A 23,509-nucleotide genomic window follows, 5' to 3' on the forward strand; every position below is an offset into this window, starting at 1 on the left:
ATTTTCAACACATAAGAAGGACTCAAGTACATCATAAGTCCAGCTCTTAATTTTCAAAAGTAGGTGGATTTAAAGACTAGGGCATTAACAACATTCCTACATTTGTTAAAAAGGTATGTTCTATATTTAAATTAGATTTCTACCTATTCAGCCCTCAAACTCCTTCCTTGCAATAATTTCATAGTCTTGACCTTGGTTACTTAATTAATACTTCCATGACACCACCCTATAAAGATACAAGTAAAGAATTTTTACTTAATATGAAATAAAAAGAACAAGTTTTAAACATAGATATGCATATACCTTCTTTCACATTTAAATAATATGAAGAAATGTACATTCACAAACGTAACATCAATGAAAACCTTTAGCTCTAGTAATTTTCCCTAAGCTTTTCAGTTTAAGGATAGTACCATTTAATATTTGAACTAAATGCATTAACATAATTTTACCCATGACAGACTTTCTCTAGGTAAGGAATCATAGACTTTTAGAGCTTTCTGGAATGTCAGATATCATTAGGCACAATTCTTCCATTTTAAAAACGAAAAGACTCCCAAGTTAAGTGTTTGTCAAAGTCTTATAGCTGACTAATGGCAAGTAAGGGATTTTGGCTCCTGACTCCCAGTTCACACAGCTAAAGTTCTGTAAGTGAAAAATATTTAACTTGTTGATATCAGCCAAAAAGGCAACAAAAATCGAACTCCTCTTACAATATGTATGACTGACATCACACTGGTTTCAACTTTCAGTATTTCTGTACCATAAATTCTTAACTTGTGACTTACCCTGCTGAGTTGATCCAATAACCTCTGGTTCTGTTCTGATAATTCCTGGACGGCCCGTGTTTTTTCTCGATCTGCTTCCCGTAGATGAACCTGCTGCCTCTCCAACTCATCCTGAAGCTGTTTCACGTCACTCTCCAGCTCTGACACACGCCCTTCCCATTCCCCTTCTCGGTTCTCAAATCGTCTTCTCAGTTCGTGTTTCTCTTGTTCTAAGTGCTGGGTGAGAAGTGAAGAGGATTTAAAAACTGTTCAAAATTCACAGCCTTTTGCTTTTTCCTCTTCTCACACTTTCCTAACTTTTCTTTTTCCCAGCCAGTCAGCACAACAAAACACTATGCCACATGGGAAAAGTTGCCTATTTCACAGCTACAAAAACGTTCCTTTCTTGCAAAGTAGGGAAGGCACTGGCTTCACAAAGAGAATGCCATTCCTCTTTAAAATGCTTAATATTACTAAGTTTTTCTCATTCTTGAGAATGGATTGTGGACTTAGGAATTCAGTTGAAATTGAACAAGTCATCCAATTAACTGGTGAACTATACATTTAAACAACTTAAGAGAGTCCTTAAGGCTTCTTTTGGAATCATCTATTATGCTTGGCATAATAACAGGCACTTAGAATCAAGAAATTTTCAGAGATGGAAAGAACTCCAGAGATCCTTCAGATTAACTACCTTTTCTTACAAATGAGGTAACAGAAGAGGTCAAGTAACAAGCTCAAGGTCAATACTAGTAAAAGGCAGAGCTGGGATTTGTGTTTAAGTCACTGGACTCTGTACTCTAAATCACAATTCAGTAAATATTTGTTGTGATATAAGGTATTATATTTTGATATCAAGCAAGTTCAGCTTCAGATCTGTTTTAAGTCATGGCCTATTAGCCTTGCATATTTATTTCTGATCCATCCACTCATTCTTAACTACTTACTATGGGTCAGCCACTGTGCTGGGGACACAGTGAAAAGTAAAACAGACAGGGTCCTTGCATTTACAGAGCTTTCATTCTAGTGGGAGAGACTGGTCAAAGTAGAAAGTTGTGTGTGACAAATGGTATGCAGTAAAAATACAGATGGCTTGAAGTAGCAGCTCAATAAAAAAGGATTCTTTTGAAGGAAGTAAGAGTATCTTTTTGTTTCTGTGAGACAAATACGGATGTCTCTTTATAGAGCCAAGTACGCTCTACTTAAAAAGCATACTATGTACAAGAAAGCGAAGTCTATATCCCACAGAGTACATTAAAAAGAAGTTAAAGCAATGGTCCTCAATTTGGGGGGCTCTCAGAAAAGCTCTGATATAATTGTGTAAATATACCCTCCTGGACCTGAATCCCAAAGACTGTGATTTGTCAAGAATGGGATGAAGCCAAGACATACATCTATCTGCCTATCTATATTGGCTCTACAGGAAATTCTGATGCACTGAAGGTTGATATCAAGCATTCTGATTGTTTCAACAAGCTAAGATGAGCATATGAATCTTCTTCAGAGTAGTCAGTCATCTTTTCTATTTGGGAAGGTATGCTCTTATTCTATCCAAGTTCTCACTCTTTGAATATTTTTTGGAATGCTTCTTTTGGAAAGCCTTAAGGCCAGTGTATACTTAAACATGAAAATGAAAATCAGTCTGTTACTTCACATCTAATATGTGTCTAGAAAAGAGATCACTCCATTTTGTCCTGTCATTTTATTCTCCTCTTTTGCTCTAAATGACCTGATGTTTCTTAAAGTTGAATTTATCCCCAAAAGATGAAAACGTGCCATCACAGAGCAGTCAAAATAATATGCCAAAAAGATAAAACCAGTGATCTGAAATGAAAATTCTGATCACAATTAGTAAAGGCAATTTTTACTGAAATAAATATATGGCCTCCCAGGTTGACCACTTCTGGGAGATAACTCACTTGGATATAATCATTCTACTGTATTTGTTGAAAAAGTCACATTATAGTTATATTTTATACAGCCTCAGTTTGGAGCATGCAGGGAAAGGAAGAACAAGTGAGGAACTTCTCATCAGCATGAGAACTTTCTGCTCTATGCTTCCCTCAACATTGCCAAACTCCAAAAATGAAAATGTTTTAGTCACTGTAGAGACTTCAGAAAGATGAAATGCAGAAACAAATGCTAATTGCAATCCTAAAATTGTGATACTTGGTTTTATTCAGTTTTTCCAAAATGAAAAAGATCGAGCAGAAGGCAACAGCAAGAACTCAGTAATCACAGTGTTACTGAGAGGCCAGATATATTAGGCTTGTGTTCTAAAAGAACAGAGAGACTTAAAAATATTCAGCAAACAGCTGTTAGCGAACAGCCCAACCAAGCAACTAAAACAATCCAATCCACTTGGAGTTGGGGGAGGGTTTGAGACAGGTGGTGCTGATCAGTCTATTCTGTCCTTATAGTTCCCTGGTCATGTGACAAACTTCCTAATTCAGGTTTCCCTGAACACTGAAAAAAATCAATCAAGACTTTCCTATTAATGAACATACAGAATTTAGCCCTTTGTTCACTCAAAGAAAGGTTTCCTAGAATTGTATTTTCAACTAAGTGAAATTAACCAGTAAACTCTAGGCAGCATATTGGGACATGTGGAGGTAAGGGGTTGTTCTGTTATTCATTTAATATGTTATATTTATTTTGTTATGTGTTATTTTAAAAGTTAATATCTATACCTGAAACTAATAATGTTACATTATGTGTTAACTATACCTCAATAAACAAAAGAAAGAAAGTTAACATCAAAACTGTCAAGGTCATCGAAAACAAGAAAAGTCTAAGAAAGTGCTACAGCAAAGAGGAGACTAAGATAGAAAAACTAAATGCAATGTATTCAGGATGGGATCCTGGAATAGAAAAAAAAAAATAGGTAAAGCCTAAGGAAATCTGAATAAACTGAGGAGTTAAGTAAAACATATCAGTATTGATTTTTTTCATTATGGCAAGTATACCATAATATGTTAATAACAGAGGACACTGGGTTTGTGGCATATGGAAACTTACTGTACTATCTTTCTATGTTTTCTGTAAACCTAAACCATTCTTATAAAAATAAAATTTATTGAAACCTCTGAAAAAATGAAAATATCATTAGCCCATCTAAAATTGGTTGTTACAGAAATTGGGATTTTTGCAAAGAATAAAAAAAAACCACCATTCTCCTACGTCTAGGATATACAATGAAAAAGTACTAATTTTTTTTTAAAAGATTTATTTATTTATTTGTCAGAGAGAGAGAGAGAGAGAGGAGCGAGAGTGAGCACAAGCAGACAGAGTGGCAGGCAGAGGGAGAAGCAGGCTCCCTGCCGAGCAAGGAGCCCGATGTGGGACTCAATCCCAGGACGCCGGGATCATGACCTGAGCCGAAGGCAGCTGCTTAACCAACTGAGCCACCCAGGCGTCCCAAAAAAGTACTAATTTTTAAGTGGACCAAGCACTGAATACAAGAAAGGACCTCTGCGTTGCCTCTCCAAATCTACTAGTGACTCTCATTATGTGATTATTTTCACTTTACTTGTTTGGCCCTTTAAAAACACTGTACTAAAATCATGAGAATTGGCCTAAGGAAGGGAGAGGAAAATGTAGTTGAGGGAAAAGACTACCTTTGCAGTAAGAGAAAACTCATTCTTAGCTAGAATAGGAAAAAAGGGGATCTTGTATGTTAAAAATGTTTTTGAAAATATTTAATTTCTGAAGAAAAAAGTATATAAATAAATGCAAGTTACTGTCTTAGTTCATATTTTGGGAAAAAACTAAGGACCTAGTGGATATAAGATTTAAAAGCAAAAGGGCAGGGGTGCCTGGGTGGCTCAGTTGGTTAAGCCTCTGCTTTCAGCTCAGGTTATGATCTCAGCGGTCCTGGAATCGAGCCCCCACATTGGGCTCCCTGCTCAGCGGAGAGCCTGTTTCTCCCTCTCCTCCCTGCTTATGCTCTATCTCATTATCTCTCTCTCTCTTAAATAAATAAAATCTTTTAATTAAAAAAAAAAGCCAAAGGGCTCACTGTAGATGCAGACTTTTTTTTAAAGTAGGCTCCACCCCCAGCATGGAGCCCAGTCATAGGGCCTGAACTCACCACCCAGAAATCAAGACCTGAGATGAGATCAAGAGTCCAGTGCTTAACAGACTGAGCCACCCAGGAGCCTCCAGAAGAAATACAGTTTAAAAAATAACTTTAGGAGTGGGGCACCTAGATGGTGCAGTCAGTTAAGTGTGGGAGCCTTGGTTTTAACTGGGGTCTGATCTCAGGGTCCGAGATGATGGGAGTCCTGCATAGAGCTCCAGGTTCAGCCTGGAGTCTGCTTGGGATTCTCTCTTCCTCTTCCTTGCCTGTGCCCCCTCACTCCTCATTCTCTCTAAAACACATAAATAAATCTTTAAAAAATAACTTTATGGGTGCTGGTTGGCTCAGTTGGTGAAGTATGGGACTCCTGGTCTTGGGTTGTGAGTCTGAGACCCAGGGTGGGCACAGAGATTACCTAAAAAATAAAATCTTAAGGAGCGCCTGGGTGGTTCAGTCAGTTAAGCCGCTGACTCCTAATTTCGGCTCAGGTCACCATCTCAGGGTCCTAGATCAAACCCCACATTTGGCTCTGGCTCAGCAGGGAGTCTGCTTCAGCATTCTCACTCCCTCTGCACACCCCCCCACCCTGCTCTCTCCCCTTTCTCTCCTTAAAATAAATAAATCTTTTTTTTTTTTTTAAGATTTTATATATTTATTTGTCAGAGAGAGAAGGGAAGAGCAGGCAGAGAGAGAAGCAGGATCACCGTGGAGCAAGGAGCCTGATGTGGGTCTTGATCCCAGGACCCTGGGATTATGACCTGAGCGGAAGGCAGACGTTTAACTGACTGAGCCACCAAGGCGGCCCAAGCATAAATGAAATAAAATCTTAAAAAAAAAAAAAAAAACTTTAGAACTCTAAGCATATGAAAACATAATTCAGTGAATGAATAAAATATAGGCAATTTAAGGGTGGGAAAAAGATGACCAAATCTTCCAGTCTTTCAAATTAATCTTCATTTTAACCTGAGATATACAGCTAAAAAAAATTGTTATCCTTTAAAACATTAAAGACTTTAAATACTGTGCCTTTAAATGAGAGAGCAGTATAAAATCAAGACTTTATGTTTTAAATGACAAAACAAAGTATTAGGTTTGGCACACAGAATTGGGAAGGTATTCAATATTAAATAATGAGTAGGTAGGAAAAAAGTCCTGACAATGGCTTGTTGGTCCTGAAGTTAGAAAGGTGCTAATTTTGAAGTAGTAAGGGAACAGAGGGGACTAAAACAAGACCAATCTCATTATTTAACAGTCAAGCCAACATTGTCTCAGAGTCCACTCATGTGTTAATCTTTCAAACCAATCTGTGAGAAAATGTGTTTGAATCCACTGACAGTTTCTGGAAAATTACAAATGCTTTTTTAAGGGCAAGTCCTCTACTCTTAAACATGTAATTGGAAATATAGCAGAGTGGTGGTATTAAACTTTAGACAGTATTTTGTCTAAACAGACATTCTAAATTCTAGGTTGCTTAAAAAATATACTGTGAGGAAAATTCACTTGCAAGTATCAAATGAAATCATCCTCTATTAGGTTTCAGTCAATTAACAAGAATTAAAAGAAGGACCTAATTAAAACAAGGACCTAATGACAATATCTTCATGAGATATTTTTAAATGTACTTCTTGAAAAAACTAAAAATTCTTAATGATAATCTTCAAACATACCTTGAAGAAATAGTATAACTGAACCCTCCAATACTCATCCTCAGTAATGATTAATATTTAGCTTTTAAAAATAAACATTTTAGGGGCGCCTGGGTGGCTCAGTGGGTTAAAGCCTCTGCCTTCTGCTCGGGTCATGATCCCAGGGTCCTGGGATTGAGCCCTGCATCGGGCTCTCTGCTGAGCGGGGAGCCTGCTTTCCCCCTCTCTCTCTGCCTGCCTCTCTGCCTACTTGTGATCTCTGTCTGTCAAATAAATAAATAAAATCTTTAAAAAAAATTTTTTTTTAAAGTATACATAACATAAACTTTACCATTATAACCATTTGTAAGTGTACAGTTGAGTAGTGTTAAGTACATTCACAATGTGGTGCAACCACAACCTCCAGAAATTAGAATAAATTTTTAACACTAGTGTTCATATGGTAACCTGTTGAGGAATGAAGATTTTATAAACTAGTTTAAGAGGTTTAAACTATTTATTACTGTCTGGTCAGTAGCAAAAAGTTAAAGGTAATTTACTCTTTTACAACAGAATCTTTCTTGTTACACAATTTTAAAATTTTTTCTTTCGTTGAAGAAATGTACAAAGGCTCCACATGGAACCCAGGATGTGTGTAATTGCACACTCAGGATTACTCTGAAATCTATCAGTAATCAAACTGACTGATATGATGTTCCTTTTAAGTTAGCTGTCTCTTCAATCAAGTCCCTCACTGAAGGAATTTCAAATCACAAGTATAAATCTCTACAGTAGTATTCTTATATAGAGTCATGTAACCAAATCCTATTTTCAAAAAAAGCACCCTTTTATTTCTAGACCTCTACTTCAAGTGAAAATTAAACAATTCAATTCATTGGATTGCTTTTTGGCAGTCTACGTATAGGTTTCACAAAACCACTTTTCAGAGAGATATCTCAGGGGTTCATCGACTGGCAGACCTAGTTAACAGGCCAACTGAACTACAGGGCACTCACTGGTTTCCTTTTTTCCCCCTGATTTGCTTTTGATATGTCGCTAGACCACAAACACACTTAAATCTTATTACTGAAAAGTTTCTGAATCTACATTCTGACTGTTCAACCAGTAGCAAAGATATGGAAACAGACTAGGGTCAATTTCAGACCTTATTCAGGACATAACTATTCTCTTGTAACTAAGAATAAAAAGAACTGGTTGCCACCCAACTGGGAAACAATAGTAAAGGCACAGGCAGACAAAAATTCCACTGCCAGAGATGCCCCCCACCTCCTTTTAAAAAGAAATCTCTTTAATTTAGAAAGGCTGGCATTCCATACCACTTTCAAGGCCCTTTTCCAGTAATGGGAAAGAACAGGCATAGCTCTGAGAAAGACTTTGGTAGAGAGAATTGGCAGAAATCTTACAGACACTTTAAGAGGTATTTTTAACAGTTAAAGTAATACGGTTCTGGGAGGTTGCATTTCGCCATGGAATTTTGCATGCATGAGGCCCGGAACACAGAATACTGTTTAAATACAAAATACACAGAAATGCCGAGGTCCAAATTAAATCCACTACCAACGGTCACATGCTGAGCCCAGGCTTGCCTGATTTCTGCAATGGAACCACATTTCCTAATCCCTGAGTATTTGAAGGCTATATAAAGCTCCTTTAGGGGCACTTGTTTCCCACAACTCTGAGCTGCCGGGAAGTTAAGACAAGGGCATCTGGAGGCCTTAACGCCAAAACTGGAAGGCTTTAGACTAACACCCTGATTAGAGATTAACTACTCTGAAAACCTGGAGCATATTTTAAATGCTTCCCGACTTCCTCATTTCTCTGTGTGCAGACATCACCTCAGCGCTGTATAAATTAGTCATACTGTAAGCTCTATTTTAGATGCAGTGTACAGTACATATATAGAATGGCCCACAGCGGGGCTGGGGCTATGCATGGACCCGTTTGCTGAAGTCAGGTGGATTCAATGTTGCCCTGGTCTGACACCTGAAAACCCTCTAGCCTACCCCTCCCCTCAGGCGATTTTCTGTTGAGGTAGCGTGAGCAAGGAAGGAGTGGGGTGGGTGAGTGGCTCCCGAAGCTGCCGGGCGGGCTCTCCCTGCTTCCCACCCATCCCACGAGGGACGTCCTCACCTCCAGCTTGTCTGTCAGCTCCTTGTGCATCTGCTCGTACTGCCGGCTCATGTCCTGGTTCCTCTCGAGCAACGCCTTGCCCAGCCGGGCCGCCAACACCAGATCCTTCTCCTTTTGCCGGATTACCGACAGCAGCTCGGGATCCTGGGCGGGTGGCGGCTGCAGTCCGGACCCCTCGGCCGGAGGCCCGACCTCGGCCTGAGAATGCTCCCCGGGGTCGGACGGCCGTTCCCCGGCCGCCAGCAGCGCCAGCTCCTCCTCTAACGCCAGTTCCAGCTCCCCGGGGCCCCCCGGGAAGGAGATGAGGGCGGCGGCGGCGGCGGCTGGACTCCCGACTGCGTCCGCGGCCGCGGCGGGCAGCTCCATGCAGCAGGCGCTGTCCGGCTCCGCGGGTGCTGAAGCGCGGCCGGCCAAGCCCAGGCAGAAGGCGGACATGGCCCGCGCGCGCGGAGCCCGCAGCGGTGCGGCCCGGCCGGCGCGCGCCAGGCTGCAGGGGGGAGGGGCCCCGCCGCGCCGCTCCGCGCCCCGCGCCTCGCCCCGCGCCGCGGCACGCGCCCCCCGGGTCCCCGCGAGCCCTGGGCGCGGCGCGCGCCGGCCCGCCCCTCCCCCGCGCCCGCGGCACGCGCCCCCTCCCCCCGCCCCCGGGCTCAGCTGCTCAGCGCGCGCTGGGGGGGAGGTGGGGGTGGCAGAGGGAAAGGCTGAGGAAGGGAAGACCGAGGGGCGGCAAAGCGCGAGGGGATGTAGCGAGGAACGCCGCTGCCGCCGCCGCCGCCGAGTTTTCAGCCGCCCTGTTGCTGCTGCTGCTGCTGCTCCCGCTGCCGCCGCCGGCCGGGCAGCGCCTCACGGGGCGGGCTGCGCTCCGCTGTCGCTGCGACGCTCGCTGCTGCTGCCGGCGGCCGCTCTCTGCAGCCGCGCTCCATGTCCCTCGGCTCGGCGGCAGCCCCAGCAGCAGCGGCGGCGGCGGCGGCTGCTGCAGGCGCCGAGGCGGCGGCTCCACATCGCGCGCCGCGCAGCCGGGCGAGCTCCTTCCTGCCTCCCTCAGCTCCTCCCGCTCACCGGGCCGGCCGCACCCCGCCCCAAGCTTCCGGCCGCGCCCCCTCTCCCCGCCCCTTGCCGGCGCCTGACGCGCGCCGGCACCTGTTCGCCGCGCCCGCGCGGGATTCGCCGGCTCGCGGGTCTCCTCAGCGGCGCCCAGGTGGCGCCGGCGGCCTTAACCCCTGCGCTGCCTCAAGGCTGGGGATGGCTGCGCGCGCCGCCTGGGGAGGCGGCTGGCGCATCCCTAACGGTCCGGGCGGCTCCCCGGCGCGGCCACGCCCCCCGGCCTCGAGCCCACGTCGGGTGTGGGCCCGCCCCTAGCACGCTCACCTCGGGGTGTGGCCTAGCTCTCACCTCGGAGCACGGCCCCGCCCCCAGCCTCTTTCTCACCTCGGTGCGCGGCCCCGCCTCCGGGCTCGCGCCCACTCGTGGCCTGGGGCGTTTCTCTGAGTTCAGTGGAGATCAGTTTTCTGATCTCCAGCCTTACGTGGTCTCCTAGAGGACTGGGGACCTTCTTCAAGGCCGAGCTCCGGCAGAGACTCGTGGTCATGGAATTTTGGTCTGGGCCCCCACCCTCAGAGCTAAACAGTCAGGAGAGGGAGCCCTAGAGAGCAGGATGGGGAGGGATGACTTCAGAAACCAGGCATTTTAATGATGATGACTCAGGGATATGAGGGACCAGAAGCCTTCAAGATCAAAAGCCCCGAAAGAAAGGGTTATGTTGAGAAAATAACGGAAAAAACTGCTCACCGATGGGAATATGAAACAGAATTGCCTTGATAATGACTTCTATATGTTAGGTCTTAATATATGCCGTGTCTTGTGCTGAGTGCTTTGTACTCATTATCTTAGATAATCCTAACAAAAAAACCTATCAAGTAAGTGCTGTCGCTCTTTCCATTTTACTGGGAGGAAATTGAGGCATCGAGAGGTGGAGTTATCTGCCCACTAGATCACACCCAGGCAGGCTGACTCCAGGATTTTCATAAATCCTTATTCTTTACTTTCCTTGTGTGTGAGAAGTCTCGAGGAAGAGAAACGGTAATTTGTGACCAAGGTGTCCTGGGTGGATATAGAAGGTGGTATCAGGAAGCTTCCGGCAATGATCAAAACAAGAATTGAAAAGCCTACTGGGAGACTCCAGGCAGTTCTTGCTCTGACCTCACTGGTGATGCTCTGTCTCCTATTTTCAGAAACAATCCCATCTGAAGCTAGAATTGGTCCCGATTCTTTTCTTTTCCTCTTGAATAACAACCCATTCTTGAGTTAGATCATAACTTGATTCTTTTCATCACAGCGAAGTGGAAAGTTCTGGACACCAAGAGACTGAAATGGGTCAAATGACTTCTCCTGGTTTTTATTCTTTATTAAATCCAGAGCCTGTCAATATTCTGGTGTAGACATGAGACTGAACCTCAGGTCTGGTTTTGTTTGTTTGTTGATTGGAGAGGAGACAGATAACTGAGGGATTCCCTCATAAATGGTAAAGCTAAATTTAGGAAGTCGACCATGGTACTGTTCCTACAGCAGTGAATTGTTCTAACACTTTTTATTATGCCTCTTGAGTAGAAATTGCGGACCCAGGGTGAGATCCGACTGCAACTCTCTTTGGTCTTTTTTGGTCACAAAAGGACAAATTTGTTCCTAATCTATTTTATAGAGAAACAAATATCAAGAGCAAACGGGATTCCTAATCAAAAAGAGTTTCAGAGGGGGAAAAAAATCTTTCCAATGCCTTTAATGAAGCACGTAAGTTTCATATGTACACAAATAGTAGTAGTATATAGGCATATAGGTGTACAAAAAAGGGGGGCAGTCAGCGCTTTGTCTCTCCTTGATGCAGACTTGGCAGCCTATCTTTCCTAAAAGGTATTTGACTTGCCTTTCTTGAGCTCAATGGCTCTCCTCTATTAGACTTACCTGTTACTGTGAGAAAGAACTACAATTAACTCTAGCTCCTGATGATTCTTCTAAACAATGTTCCCCTACCTAAACAGACTAAGAGGTGATAATTTTCTATTATAGATTTGCCCTAAGCCCTATGTTTCTTAGGGCAAAGGAGACCAGCTCAAATTTAGAGAACTATTCAGAATCGTGGTTATTACAGTTTTTTATCTCACAACCTCCTTATACTCTTAAAAATTACTGAGGATCTCAAAAACCTTTTTGTAGGTTTAGATATTTATACTTACTTACATAGTAAAAATTAAAACTGAGAACATTTGAAAACATTAATTCATGGGGCACCTGGGTGGCTCAGTAGGTTAAGCATCTGGCTTTTTATCTCCACTCATGTCTCGGTTGTGAGTTCAAGCCCCACCTTGGGCTCCACTCTGGGCATGGAGCCTACTTTAAATAAATAAATAAATGTGCTCGCTTCGGCAGCACATATACTAAATAAATAAATAAAGATACTTAGAATACATCTATTACATGTTAACATAGTGTATTTTTATGAAAAAAAAAATTCCCAAATAAAAAATGAGTGAGAAGAGTGCCGGTATTTTTCATTTTTGCAAATGTCTTTAATGTTTGGCTTAGTAATAGAAAATTGGATTTTTATATCTGCTTTTCCTTTAGATGTAGTGATATTTTGTTTAGATTGAAATATACAAAGTTGGGGCACCTGGAAGGCTCAGTCGGTTAAGCATCTGCCTTCAGCTCAGGTCAAGATCCCAGGGTACTGAGGAAAATCTTAAAAAAAAAAAAAGGAATATTAAAAAGGAAATCTGGTCTCACAAAGATGTAGTTGGGAAAAGAAGGAATATTTTAATAGCCTTTACAGATCGTTGTGAATATTTCTCTTTGATATTACATTAAAACTTGGCAAGTAGTAGCTTCTTAAATGTTAGTTGCCATGTGGAATCTAAAACATTATCAAGCAAATGCATTAATCTATATTTCATTTTGAATGTATCTTTTAGCCACGTATGACTGATTCTGTAACAGCACATGTTGGTCATTTGGAAAATATCAGTTCACTAAGCTCTATAAATCTTTCAAATATTGTGACATGTCATTATAGTATATTTAAAAAATCACAGTTACTAATATCATCACTGATCTCATCAGAAAAGTCTTCAAGTATTGGCAAGCTATCATGCTCAGTGAGGTGGCTATGAGTTTTTTTGAATTCTAATTTCCACTGAAAATCTCCAATCATCATTGGTACAATACTGTCAATTATTTTCCTTGAAGTAACAGGCTTGCGTCATTAATTTTTGAGAAACTCTCTGCCAGATACCCAAATCGGAATGCCATAGTTTGCCATTCATTCATTCATTCAAGTAAGAAAGGCATTTCATGACCAATATGACTAGTTCAGCTCACAACTCAAATCGTGCTTCATCTCAAGGTGACCACTATACTTGGGCATACAGCAGAGGGCTTCATGGGTACTGCCCATTTTATCACAGGAACTGTTATAAAAATATGTATGCACTTGCTTTGGTAGCACATATAATAAAAAGAGTTGTACTCAAAGGGTCAGTATTTAATAAAAGTAAGACTAGCTCCCCCGCCCCTGACCCGCCATGAGCACATGCTAGTGAAAAGAAACAGTGAACGCTGGTACCACTGTCTTGATTCATGCTAATGTATCAGTAGTGTTATCCACCAGTGTTTTCACACCATCAGGGCCAATGTTAATGCAGTGAAAAATGAAAATAGTTACTGATTAGATGATTAGTATTATTAAGAAATTAGTTTTGTTATTAATGAATAAAGTGAGAGTTACTACTAGCATTTCAATTATTATGAAAAGAGTGTTTATTGGGGCACCTGGGTGGCTCAGTGGGTTGAGCCTCTGCCTTCGGCTCAGATCGTGATCCCAGGGTCCTGGGATCCTGGGATCGAGTCTCCCATCGGGCTCTCTGCTTGCCCAGGAGCCTGCTTCCCACCCCACCCCTTCTGCCTGCCTCTCTGCCTACTTGTGATCTCTCTCTATCAAATAAATAAATCTTTTTAAAAAATGTTTATTTTATAGATTCTCTGAAAGGGTCTTCGGGACTTTCTGGAGTTAGGGAATCACACGCTGTGTTGGTTTAGAGCCATTCAAAACCCTCAGGTCAGTCTTGACCTAGAAGAACGAACAAGTACCTTGCCTACATGGAAATTAGAGCCAGGACTCAAAACCCATCAAAGCAAAGTTGTGAAAACCCTCAGGCTTCTCAGAAGCTTATTGTTTATCTTATTCTGCGTCATACTAGATATGATAATATCCAAAATATATTTAGCATTGCATTCCTGACATCCTTTCTATGACATCTGATTTAATCCTCATAACTCCATGCTAGTATGGAACACCAATATATACTACTACAGGATACTGTGATGCTAGTGGTTTAGGCCTGTCTGACCTTAAAGTGCTTAATAACTGTGCCTCACTTAACTTTTTTTTTTTAAAGACTTTATTAATTTATTTGACAGAGAGACAGCGAGAGAGGGAACACAAGCAGGCAGAGTGGGAGAGAAGAAGCAGGCTCCCTGCTGAGTAGGAAGCCTGGTGCGGGGCTCGATCCCAGGACCCTGGGACCATAACCTGAGCCAGAGGCAGATGGTTAACCAACTGAGCCACCCAGGTGGCCTCACTTTACATTTTTATCATTTATATACTTCTTTAAATGTATCTGCATTAACATTACTTTTGGTATCTCCATATTCTGGTTGAACTTGGGTACAACCCATCTTAACATACCATGGATGGATTTCTGCCTAAGTGCTGTTACATCACTAGGGGCAAACCATGAAATTGTCTTTCTTTAGAGATCCTGATATGTCCAAATATGACAACACTCATTGAATTTCCCCCAAGTTGTTTATTTTTATTATCATCTTGATCTGCAAAAAAAAACCTGGAAAGTGTAAAAGACAAAACATTTCCCGGAAAATTTGTTTTTGAAAAGTCAAGTGTTGAAGAAGCACAAGGAACTGGCAAAAACATGTGATAAAGCAGTTCTGTGCTTGGTATTTTCATTCAGCAATTACAAGAGTGTGTGCACTTTTTAAGTTGTATATTTTATTTATGAACTAGTCGTGGGAACATAAAAGTCTCAAAAATTCCTCAAATGTTACCCAAAAGCTTTTTATATTTTTTGGAGATGAATTGGTTCAACATTTTGCAAAATGTGGTATGTACGCCCCTAGTGATTCTCAACTTGATTTTTAGGGGTAAAACATTAACTTCCATGGCTGGCGTTCACCAGCATCAGCCTTTCCTGGTGTGGGAGTGTGTTTTCTCCAGTCTCCACTGCGGTGCCCCACCTTGCCCAGGTGGGACCCCTTCCAAGCCCCCAGCAACCCCCTTCACCAATAGGATCTCACCTTGACAGCCCCCTCACATCTTTCCTCTTACCCCTCCAAGGGTCCTCTCCTGGACCTGGATCTCCACCCCACACTTCCTTTCACCTTTTCCCCAGACTAACATTCTGCCTGAATTTCCACTTCCAGCCTCCCCATTTCCCCATCCCGCCAAACAGCTGGTTTCTCTCGGTACCTGGTACTCTACTCATTTGAAGTCTCATCCTGCCCCTGCTCTGACATCCTCAGCTTCTGGCCCCTTCCACCACTATTCCCGTTCACTCTTTCAGGTGAGAGTTCCCCTCTTCCAATGATTTGTTTTAACACCTCAGATCCCCTCCCTTTTTACCTCTGCCCATTATTTCCTTGCTACTGTTTTTTTTTTTTTTAAGATTTTATTTAGTTATTTGACAGAGAGAGAGAGATCACAGGGAGGCAGAGAGGCAGGCAGAGAGAGAAAGGGGAAGCAGGCTCCCCACCGAGCAGAGAGCTCGATGTGGGGCTCCACCCCAGGACCCTGAGACCACGACCCGAGCCGAAGGCAGAGGCCTAACCCACTGAGCCACCCAGGCGCCCCTTGCTACTGTTGTTTTAAGCCCCAGACTCAACTCCTCCCTTCTCATCAAGCATCTCCAGTCTTTCCCCTTACCGATTAAGAGCATGGACTCCTGAACCACACTTCCCTGGACTGGAATCCCAGTTCTGCCATTCATGAGTTGGGTGATTGATCTGGGACCTATATGCCTCAGTATCCTCATTTACAACATGAGGATAATTGTTCTTACCTAATAAGGTTGTTATAAAGACAAAAAGGTTTTTTTTTTGTTTTTTTTAAGATTTTATTTGTCAGAGAAAGAGACAGCAGAAGGAGGCAGAGGGAGAAGCAGGCTCCCTGCTGAGTAGGGGGCCTGACACAGGCCTGGATCCCAGGACCCTGAGATCACGACCTGAGCTAAAGGCAGATGTCACCCAGATGCCCAAAATATTTTTTTTAAAGGTTTTATTTATTTATTTGACAGAGGTCACAAGTAGGCAGAGAGGCAGGCAGAGAGAGAGGAGGAAGCAGGCTCCCCGCTGAGCAGAGAGCCCGATGCGGGGCTCGATCCCAGGACCCTGGGATCATGGCCTGAGCAGAAGGCAGAGGCTTTAACCCACTGAGCCACCCAGGTGCTCCATGCCCAAAATATTAAAAAAAATAAAATAAAATAAATGCATTAAGCTAAAAAAAAGAGCCAATTCAAAATTTTAAAATTTTAATATCGGTAACAATGGGAATGGCAAGATCATAGTGGCATAGAATTAGGGTATAGTAGACTTATTGAAAGTGATAATCTGGGGTTCCTGGCTGAGATCTGCCACTGACCAGCTAAGTACATTAGAGCAAGGCTTTGACATGCTTGGGCTTTGGTTTCCTCATCTGTATGGCACAAGGGTGGGCTGGATCACCATCTCTTCATCCTCTAAACCAGTGGTTCTCAACTGGCGGTGATTTTGCCCCTGGGAACATTGGACACTATCTGGAGATATTTTTGGTGGTCACAGCTAGGAATGGGGGTCGTTCCTTGGCATCTAGTGGGTAGAGTCCAGATATGCTGCTAAATATTCTACAATGTACGGGATAGCCCCACAACAAGAATTATTTGTCCCTAAATGTCAATAGTGCGGAGGTTGAGAAACTGTTCTAAAACAGCAAGCTTCTGGGGGGTGTGTGTGCCTGGGTGGCTTAGTTGGGTAAGCGGCTGACTCTTAATCTTGCTCAGGTCTTGACCTCAGGGTCATGAGTTCAAGCCCTACATTGGGCTCCACACTGGGCATGGAGCCTACTTAAAAAAATAAATTAATTAATTAAATAAAACAAACTTCTGAATTTGACCATGTTATTTGTCTGGAAGAGATATAAATGGGCCATGCACAAGAAGGGCTATGATGTGAGCCCAAGGGTGTTTTGGGCATATTTAGGAATTCCCACCGGGAAATCAGCCCATCATGGAGCCATACCACTTAAGCAAATAAATACATTAAGTAACAACAAAACCTCTTCTGTTTTGGGCTGACTTGCTCCCTATTCTCCCTGCCCTCTTCTAATGATGTGGCTGGCTGTCCTCATTGTCCAAACTCATCAGAAAATGACTGTTTTATGTTGGAGAGTTAGCTATTTTTGGTCCTTCCAAAGCCCACACCAAGAAGGTTTTGTGATTTAATTTTCCTGATGTTCACGTTTCCCTGCTTCTTTTCAGCAATCTTGGCCCTAAACGTACTGCTGATGTGTTTTTTGCTGCATATATATTATTCATCTGAAGCTATTTTTAGTCCTTTCCTACTTTTATTTCATTTCCAGAATTTGGCAAACATTTGTTATGTCTTGTTTCTTCTGCATCACGTTCTGGTTTAATCTGTTTGGCAGGCGAGTTATTTATATCTGTTGATACTGCTCATACTAACAATGTCTTGAGTGAATTTCTCCCATTTTCCCCCTTTATTTTTCTTTATCCGTTTAGAGGAAACTGACTATAGAAATAATATATCATCCAGGTGCCAGGCCAACTGAAGACTTCTGGTAGGTGGGTAAGATAACTTTAATCTATTTTTCACATTTTGTGTTATCATTGCTGCTACTGTCCTTCTTGCTTTTAATAAAAAGCCATTGGGGACCCTTTGAGGTCTTCTTGTTATCAGAGAAATGGTCATTTTCTGAAGAGCCAAGTTTTCACTGCATGTCCTACAGAATGTAGCTGTGTTTCTGTCTGGAGTGTATATGCAGGTGTGAGATATATAGGCATGTTATGTGTTCTTGGAAGATAGCTGGAAAAACACACCGGTTAATATAATTTATAATTGACAGGGACTGGAAGAAATAATGTTTATTGATGATTAAATATTTCTATGGGTGGATTAATTTTTTTTTAAATTCACAAATTATAAGGGTGCCTGGGTGGTGCATTTGGTTAAGCACCCGACTCGGTTTTGGCTTAGGTCATCATCTTGGGGTTGTGAAATCAAGTCCTGCGTTGAGCTCTGTGATTGGTGTGGAGTTTGCATAAAATTCTCTCTCCCTCTCCCTCTGCCCCTCCCACCCATGTGTGCTGTCTCTCTCTCAAATAAAATAAATCTAAAAAGTAATTATAATAAAATTGCCCCCAAAAATAAAATAATAAAATTACCAAATTATTGGAAAACTCAATGGATTGTATAATTATCAAGGCAGTTGGCCAGTTAATTATTTACTGAATAACCATCAGAAGTTGTTACGGATTTGGAATTAAAATAAGAGACCTTAGGATTTATGAAAACATAATCCCTATCTTCAGAGAGGATTCCATCATTGCCTGTGTAGGAGAGTGTGGTCAGGCTGGGATCCAAACATTCCGGTTTGTCTGCAGCTTACACCAGAGGAAATACATTGCATATAGTGGTTAAGAACATGACCTCTAGGGGAGGACCCAGTTTCAAATTGAGTCTTCCCCAGTTGCTAGCTGAATAACCCTGTGCAATTTAGTTAACCTCTGTGACCACCAGCCATTGTGTAAATACGTAACTTTGTCCCCTAATGTGTTCTTAAAACCTAGCTCAGTGCCTAGCACTTAATAGGTACTGGATAAATTTTTGTAATGAGTGAATAATGCATGTAAAGCACTAAGACATTACCTGTATATAGTTAGTGCTCATTCAATAAGATGTTAAAAAAGAATCTTGATCTCAGAATGCCAGATTTATTCCATATGAACACAGTCTGTATAGTTTGTATTAAGCTCTTCGTTTACTTAGAACATTCATTGTTCTGCAGTGTTTGGTTATTATATATGGACAACAGAGGCATATATGCTGTGATACTTGACTCAAAAGTTTATAGTTTAATAAAGGATAGAAAACATGAACAGAATTAACTGTAAGGGCACCTGGGTGGCTCAGGTGGAGAAGCGTCTGACTCCTGATGAGGGCTCAGGTCGTGACCTCAGGGTCCTGAGGTTAAACCCTGCAGTGGGCTCTATGTTCAGCAGGGAGTCTGCTTGAGATTCTCTCTCTCTCTCTCTCTCCCTCTCCCTTTGTCCTCCCCCTGCTCGCTCTCTCTTTCTCTCTCAAACAAATAAATCTTAAAAAAAAAAGAAAAAATAAATAACTATAATTATGCAGTTGATGCGTCAACAACATGAGTTGATTTGAGTGGGTCCACCTACATGTGGACTGTTTTGGAGAACTACAGTACAGTACTATAAATGTATTTTCTTATGATTTATTTAATAACACTTTTCTTCTTTAGCTTACTTTATTGTAAGAATACAGTCTAGGGGCATCTGGATGGCTTAATCAGTGAAGCGTCCGGCTCCTGGTTTTGGCTCAGGTCATGATCTCTCTCAAGGTCATGGGATCAAGCCCTGCAATGGGCTCTGTGTTCGACATGGAGTCTACTTGGGATTCTCTCCCTCTCTCTCTCTACCCCTTCCCCCACTTGCACATGCATTCTGTCTCAAAATAAATACAATCTTAAAAAAAATACAGTTTATAATACATATAACATACAAAATATGTATTAATTGACTATGCTATTGGTAAGGCTTCTGCTCAGTGGGAAGCTATTAGTTAAGTTTGGGAGAGTCAAAAGCTATACACAGATTTTTTTACTGCCCTGGGGGTTGGCACGCCTAACCCTTGTGTTGTTCAAGGGTCAACTGTAAGTAGTGCTGAGTTATGGTAAACAGTATATGGAACACCTTATAAGTTATACTATATATTTTTTGGAATTCAGAGAAGGAAGAGATGGCTCGATAACATTGGCATAAAACTAAAAGCCGGTGGGCCTTTTGTTACCACTATGAGCGGGCAATTCTTTTTTTTTTTTTTTTTAAGATTTTATTTATTTGACAGAGAGAGACACACAGAGAGAGGGAACACAAGCAGGGGGAGTGGGAGAGGGAGAAGCAGGCTTCCCGCCAAGCAGGGAGCCTGAGGTGGGCCTTGATCCCAGGTCCCTGGGATCATGACCTGAACTGAAGGCAGTCACTTAACGACTGAGCCACCCAGGCACCCTGAGCTGGCAATTCTAAACAGTGTTAAATGGCAGCAAGCTCTCACCTCCCCTTGGCATGCTTTTGACAATATTTGGCAAAACTGATCAAGGAATGGTTCGTGAGATTGACTCTTAAAAGGGCATAGAGGATTCCAGGGACAAATATGGAAGGCACAGCAAGTAGAGGGGATAGCTTCTCCAATGACATGGAGGACAGAACATCAAAGGAGGGGAAGGATAAGTTGTAAAAAGGGTAGGTTGGCACTGGCTTGAGGAAAGAGGAAAGATGCCATTTATTGAGTGCCATCTCTGGGTGTCCAAAGGATTGGCTTACATTAGCTTGCTTGAACCTTACAACAGCCCTTACAGACGGGTATTTTTACCCATATACTACAGATGAGGAAGCTGAGGTTTTGAGAGGGTGAGGGTTTTACCCCAAATCTTGCAACCCGTCAAGAGTGGCATTGAGAGTTGCTTCAAAAACTTGTGGTCTTTCCATCTATCTAGCGTTGAATGTTAAATCAAGGACAACAGGGGGCCATTAGAGATTTTAAAACTGGAAAGTGGTCTGAATAAAGCTGTAGTTCAGGATGAACTCAAGCTGGAGGTTGGGAATCCGGAAGACCAGCTGGGCTGCTGCTGGAACAGTCTAGGTGGAAGATAACAGTGGAAATGAAAAAAAGATGTCAGAGAGGTTGTAAAGAAAGAATTGCTAGGATTTGGAGTCTGATTGGCTCTTTGGAAGTGCAAGTGAGGAAGAAGGAGGATACAGAGATGCCTCTGAGGATGCTAACCTGGGCAACAGAATGATGGTACTATTGCTAGAAACAAGGAAAGCCAGAAAAAGAGAGAGAATTACAGAATTAGTTCCTTTGATTTGGCGATGGCCAAGGACATCTGGCCTAGACAGAGATATAAGACAAGTATGTAATCAGTATAAATATAGCAATTATAAGAGTGAGTTGTTGATGAGATCTTGGGTCTGGAATTGTATCAGTGGGCTTGCAAATGAAGAGTTTTTTCATCTGGAAGGCAGCGTCTTCAAGGAAGTTACACTGGGTGGAGAAGGACTAGGATATTTGACAGGAGGAGAAAAGTTCTCTTCTGCGTTTGGAAAACCACTGGTGGAGACCTACTTGTGGGAAATAAAGAGGTAACCATGGCTCCTTGCCTTGGGAATGCAAGCTCCTCTCCTTAACTGGGCCTTTTGATCATGGGCAGAGTGACCACTTTCTCCATCTTCCCAGAGTTCCATCTGCAGCAAAGCCCATGGGGCTTCTCTTCCTGGCAGCCCACTCCACCCACCCACACCCAATCTAATAATGGAAAGGATTAGGAAGAAAAGCAGACCTTCCTGATGGGTTTAGAAAATAATTGCCTAAAAGAAATCTCTATGTGTGTTCTATTATACATTTGCATTTTTAAAAAATCAAGAGTTTAAAAAAATAGAAAGAATTAAAAAAATCAAGAGTCCACAAAGACTTATATTCAAGAAGACATATGATATTACCCAATTAAAAGAAAAGATGGCAAGAACTTTGGAAACTGGGTACAGAATTTAATTTACTTGAAGAAAAAAACCTAAGCAATACGTCAAAGGTATAAATCTGCATTTCCCTGGGGTCTCAACTGAGTGATTCAGCTTTTTTTAGTAAGTGGGTCAGAAAACTGCTAATCCTATAATGATTTTGTTCAACAGCACTCAGCTGGTAGATTGTTCCTTGCAGATCTAAAAAAAAAAAAAAAAAAAAACAAAACCGAAAAAACACCAAGTATGTTAAGATGGCGAAAGTAGTTGTCAATCCACTATTAAATTGCTTTGTATATCAACCATGAATAATGTATTCATTTTCTTGATTGAAAGCTATCCTTTTAATTGGCAAGTAGGGACAATATGTATGGTTTTACTTGAAATGTTGTACTATGTTGCACAACTCCGTGGTGTAGCTGAGAGTGACATCGTAGACTAGGGAGTCTTTTTCTTTTATGATTTTATTTATTTATTTGACCCAGAGAGAGAGAGAGAGAGAAGGAGAGAGCACAACCAGTGGGAGCAACAGAGAGAGAGGGAGAAGCAGGCTCCCTGCTGATCAGGGAGCCAGATGTGGGGCTCAATTCCAGAACCCTGGGATCATGACCTGAGCCAAAGGCAGCTGCTCAACTGACTGAGACACCCAGCGCCCCTAAAACAAGGAGTCTTGAACAGAATGAAATCTAACAGGACAAGCAATGGCCCTAAATGAGGACAAATAGAGGAGTTCATATATTGGTTTTGTGGAAACAGAGCTCAGGTTTAACAACACAAGCCACAAGTCAGCATGGAACGAGTTTTTTGGGTTTTGTTTTTTGTTTTTTTGAGATTTTATTTATTTATTTGTCAGAGAGAGAGATTTCACACAAGCAGGCAGAGGCAGCGAGAGAAGCAGGCTCCCTGCCGAGCAAGGAGCCTGATGCGGGACTCTATCCCAGGACCCTGGGATCACGCACGACCTGAGTGGAAGGCAGCAGCTTAACCAACTGAGCCACCCAGGCGTCCCATGGAATGGGTTTTTGTTTGGTTGGTTTTTGGGGTGTGTGTGTGTGTGTGTGTGTGTGTGTGTGTGTGTGTGTTCTTTCTAAAGATTTATTTATTTATTTGAAGGCAGGGAGAGGCAGAGAGAGACTCTCAAGGAGACTCCCCTGTGAGCACAGAGCCCCATGTGACATGGGTCTCGATCTCAGGAACCCGAAATAATGATCTGAGCTAAAATCAAGAGTCAGATGCTCAACCGACTCAGGCGTCCCTGTTGTTTTTTGTTTGTTTGTTTTGTTTTGTTTTCATTTCAGTTGTGGTCAAATACCCATAACATAAAATTTGCCATTGTAACCATTTTAAGGTGTTGCATTCAGTGGCATTAAGTACCTTCATACTGTTAAGCCTCCTTCCCCACCCTCCAGCTGTAGAACTCTTTTTGCAAAACTAAAACTTGCAAAACTAAAACTCTGTTCCCATTAAACACTAACTCCCCGTTCCCTTCTCTCCCCTGCCCCGGCCACCGCCCTTGTACTTCCTATCTGTACAAATCGGACTTATTCTACGAACCTCACGCAAGGGGAATCATACAGTTTTTGTCCCTTTGTGACTGGCTTCTTTCACTCAGCATATTGTCCTCAAGACTCATCCCTGTTGTGGCATCTACTGGAATCCCCTTCCCTTTTAAGACCGAATAAGCTTCCATTGCATGTACAGGGCCTGTTTTCTTTTTCCATTCTTCGGCTGATGGACACTTGGGTTGCTTCTGCCTTTTGGCTATTGGGAGTAACACTGTTAGGAACACGAATGTACAAATATCTCTGAGCCCTTTCAAATTGCTTTCGATTCTTTTGAGTACATACCGAGGAGAGGAATTGCCAGATCATATGGTAATTCTATTTTTAATGTTTTGAGGAAGTACCATACTGTTTTCCGTAGTGATGGGAGAGCTATTTTTAAATCATCTGACATCAAGGTGCCTTTATTCCTTCCTTCCTTCTCTCTCATTCTTTCAACAAACATTCCTGAGGACTCGCC

The 23,509-nt window shown here is 42.3% G+C and overlaps 1 protein-coding gene across 2 annotated transcripts in view; it reads right to left on the reverse strand.

The window, feature by feature from the left end:
- The window catches only part of BICDL1 (BICD family like cargo adaptor 1), a gene marked incomplete at its 5' end in the record, with an annotated part of 98,446 nt that extends 89,390 nt beyond the window's left edge, over positions 1-9,056 (reverse strand). For both annotated transcript variants that reach the window (XM_080821985.1, XM_080821984.1), the window contains 2 exons: positions 789-1,004; positions 8,622-9,056. In XM_080821985.1, coding sequence (XP_080678111.1) covers positions 789-1,004; positions 8,622-9,056 — 651 coding nt within the window. The remainder of the gene's footprint in view (positions 1-788; positions 1,005-8,621) is intronic.
- Positions 9,057-23,509: the final 14,453 nt, after the last annotated feature.

This window comes from Martes martes (assembly GCF_963455335.1).
Source record: "Martes martes genome assembly, chromosome: 13".
Classification (NCBI taxonomy): domain Eukaryota; kingdom Metazoa; phylum Chordata; class Mammalia; order Carnivora; family Mustelidae; genus Martes; species Martes martes.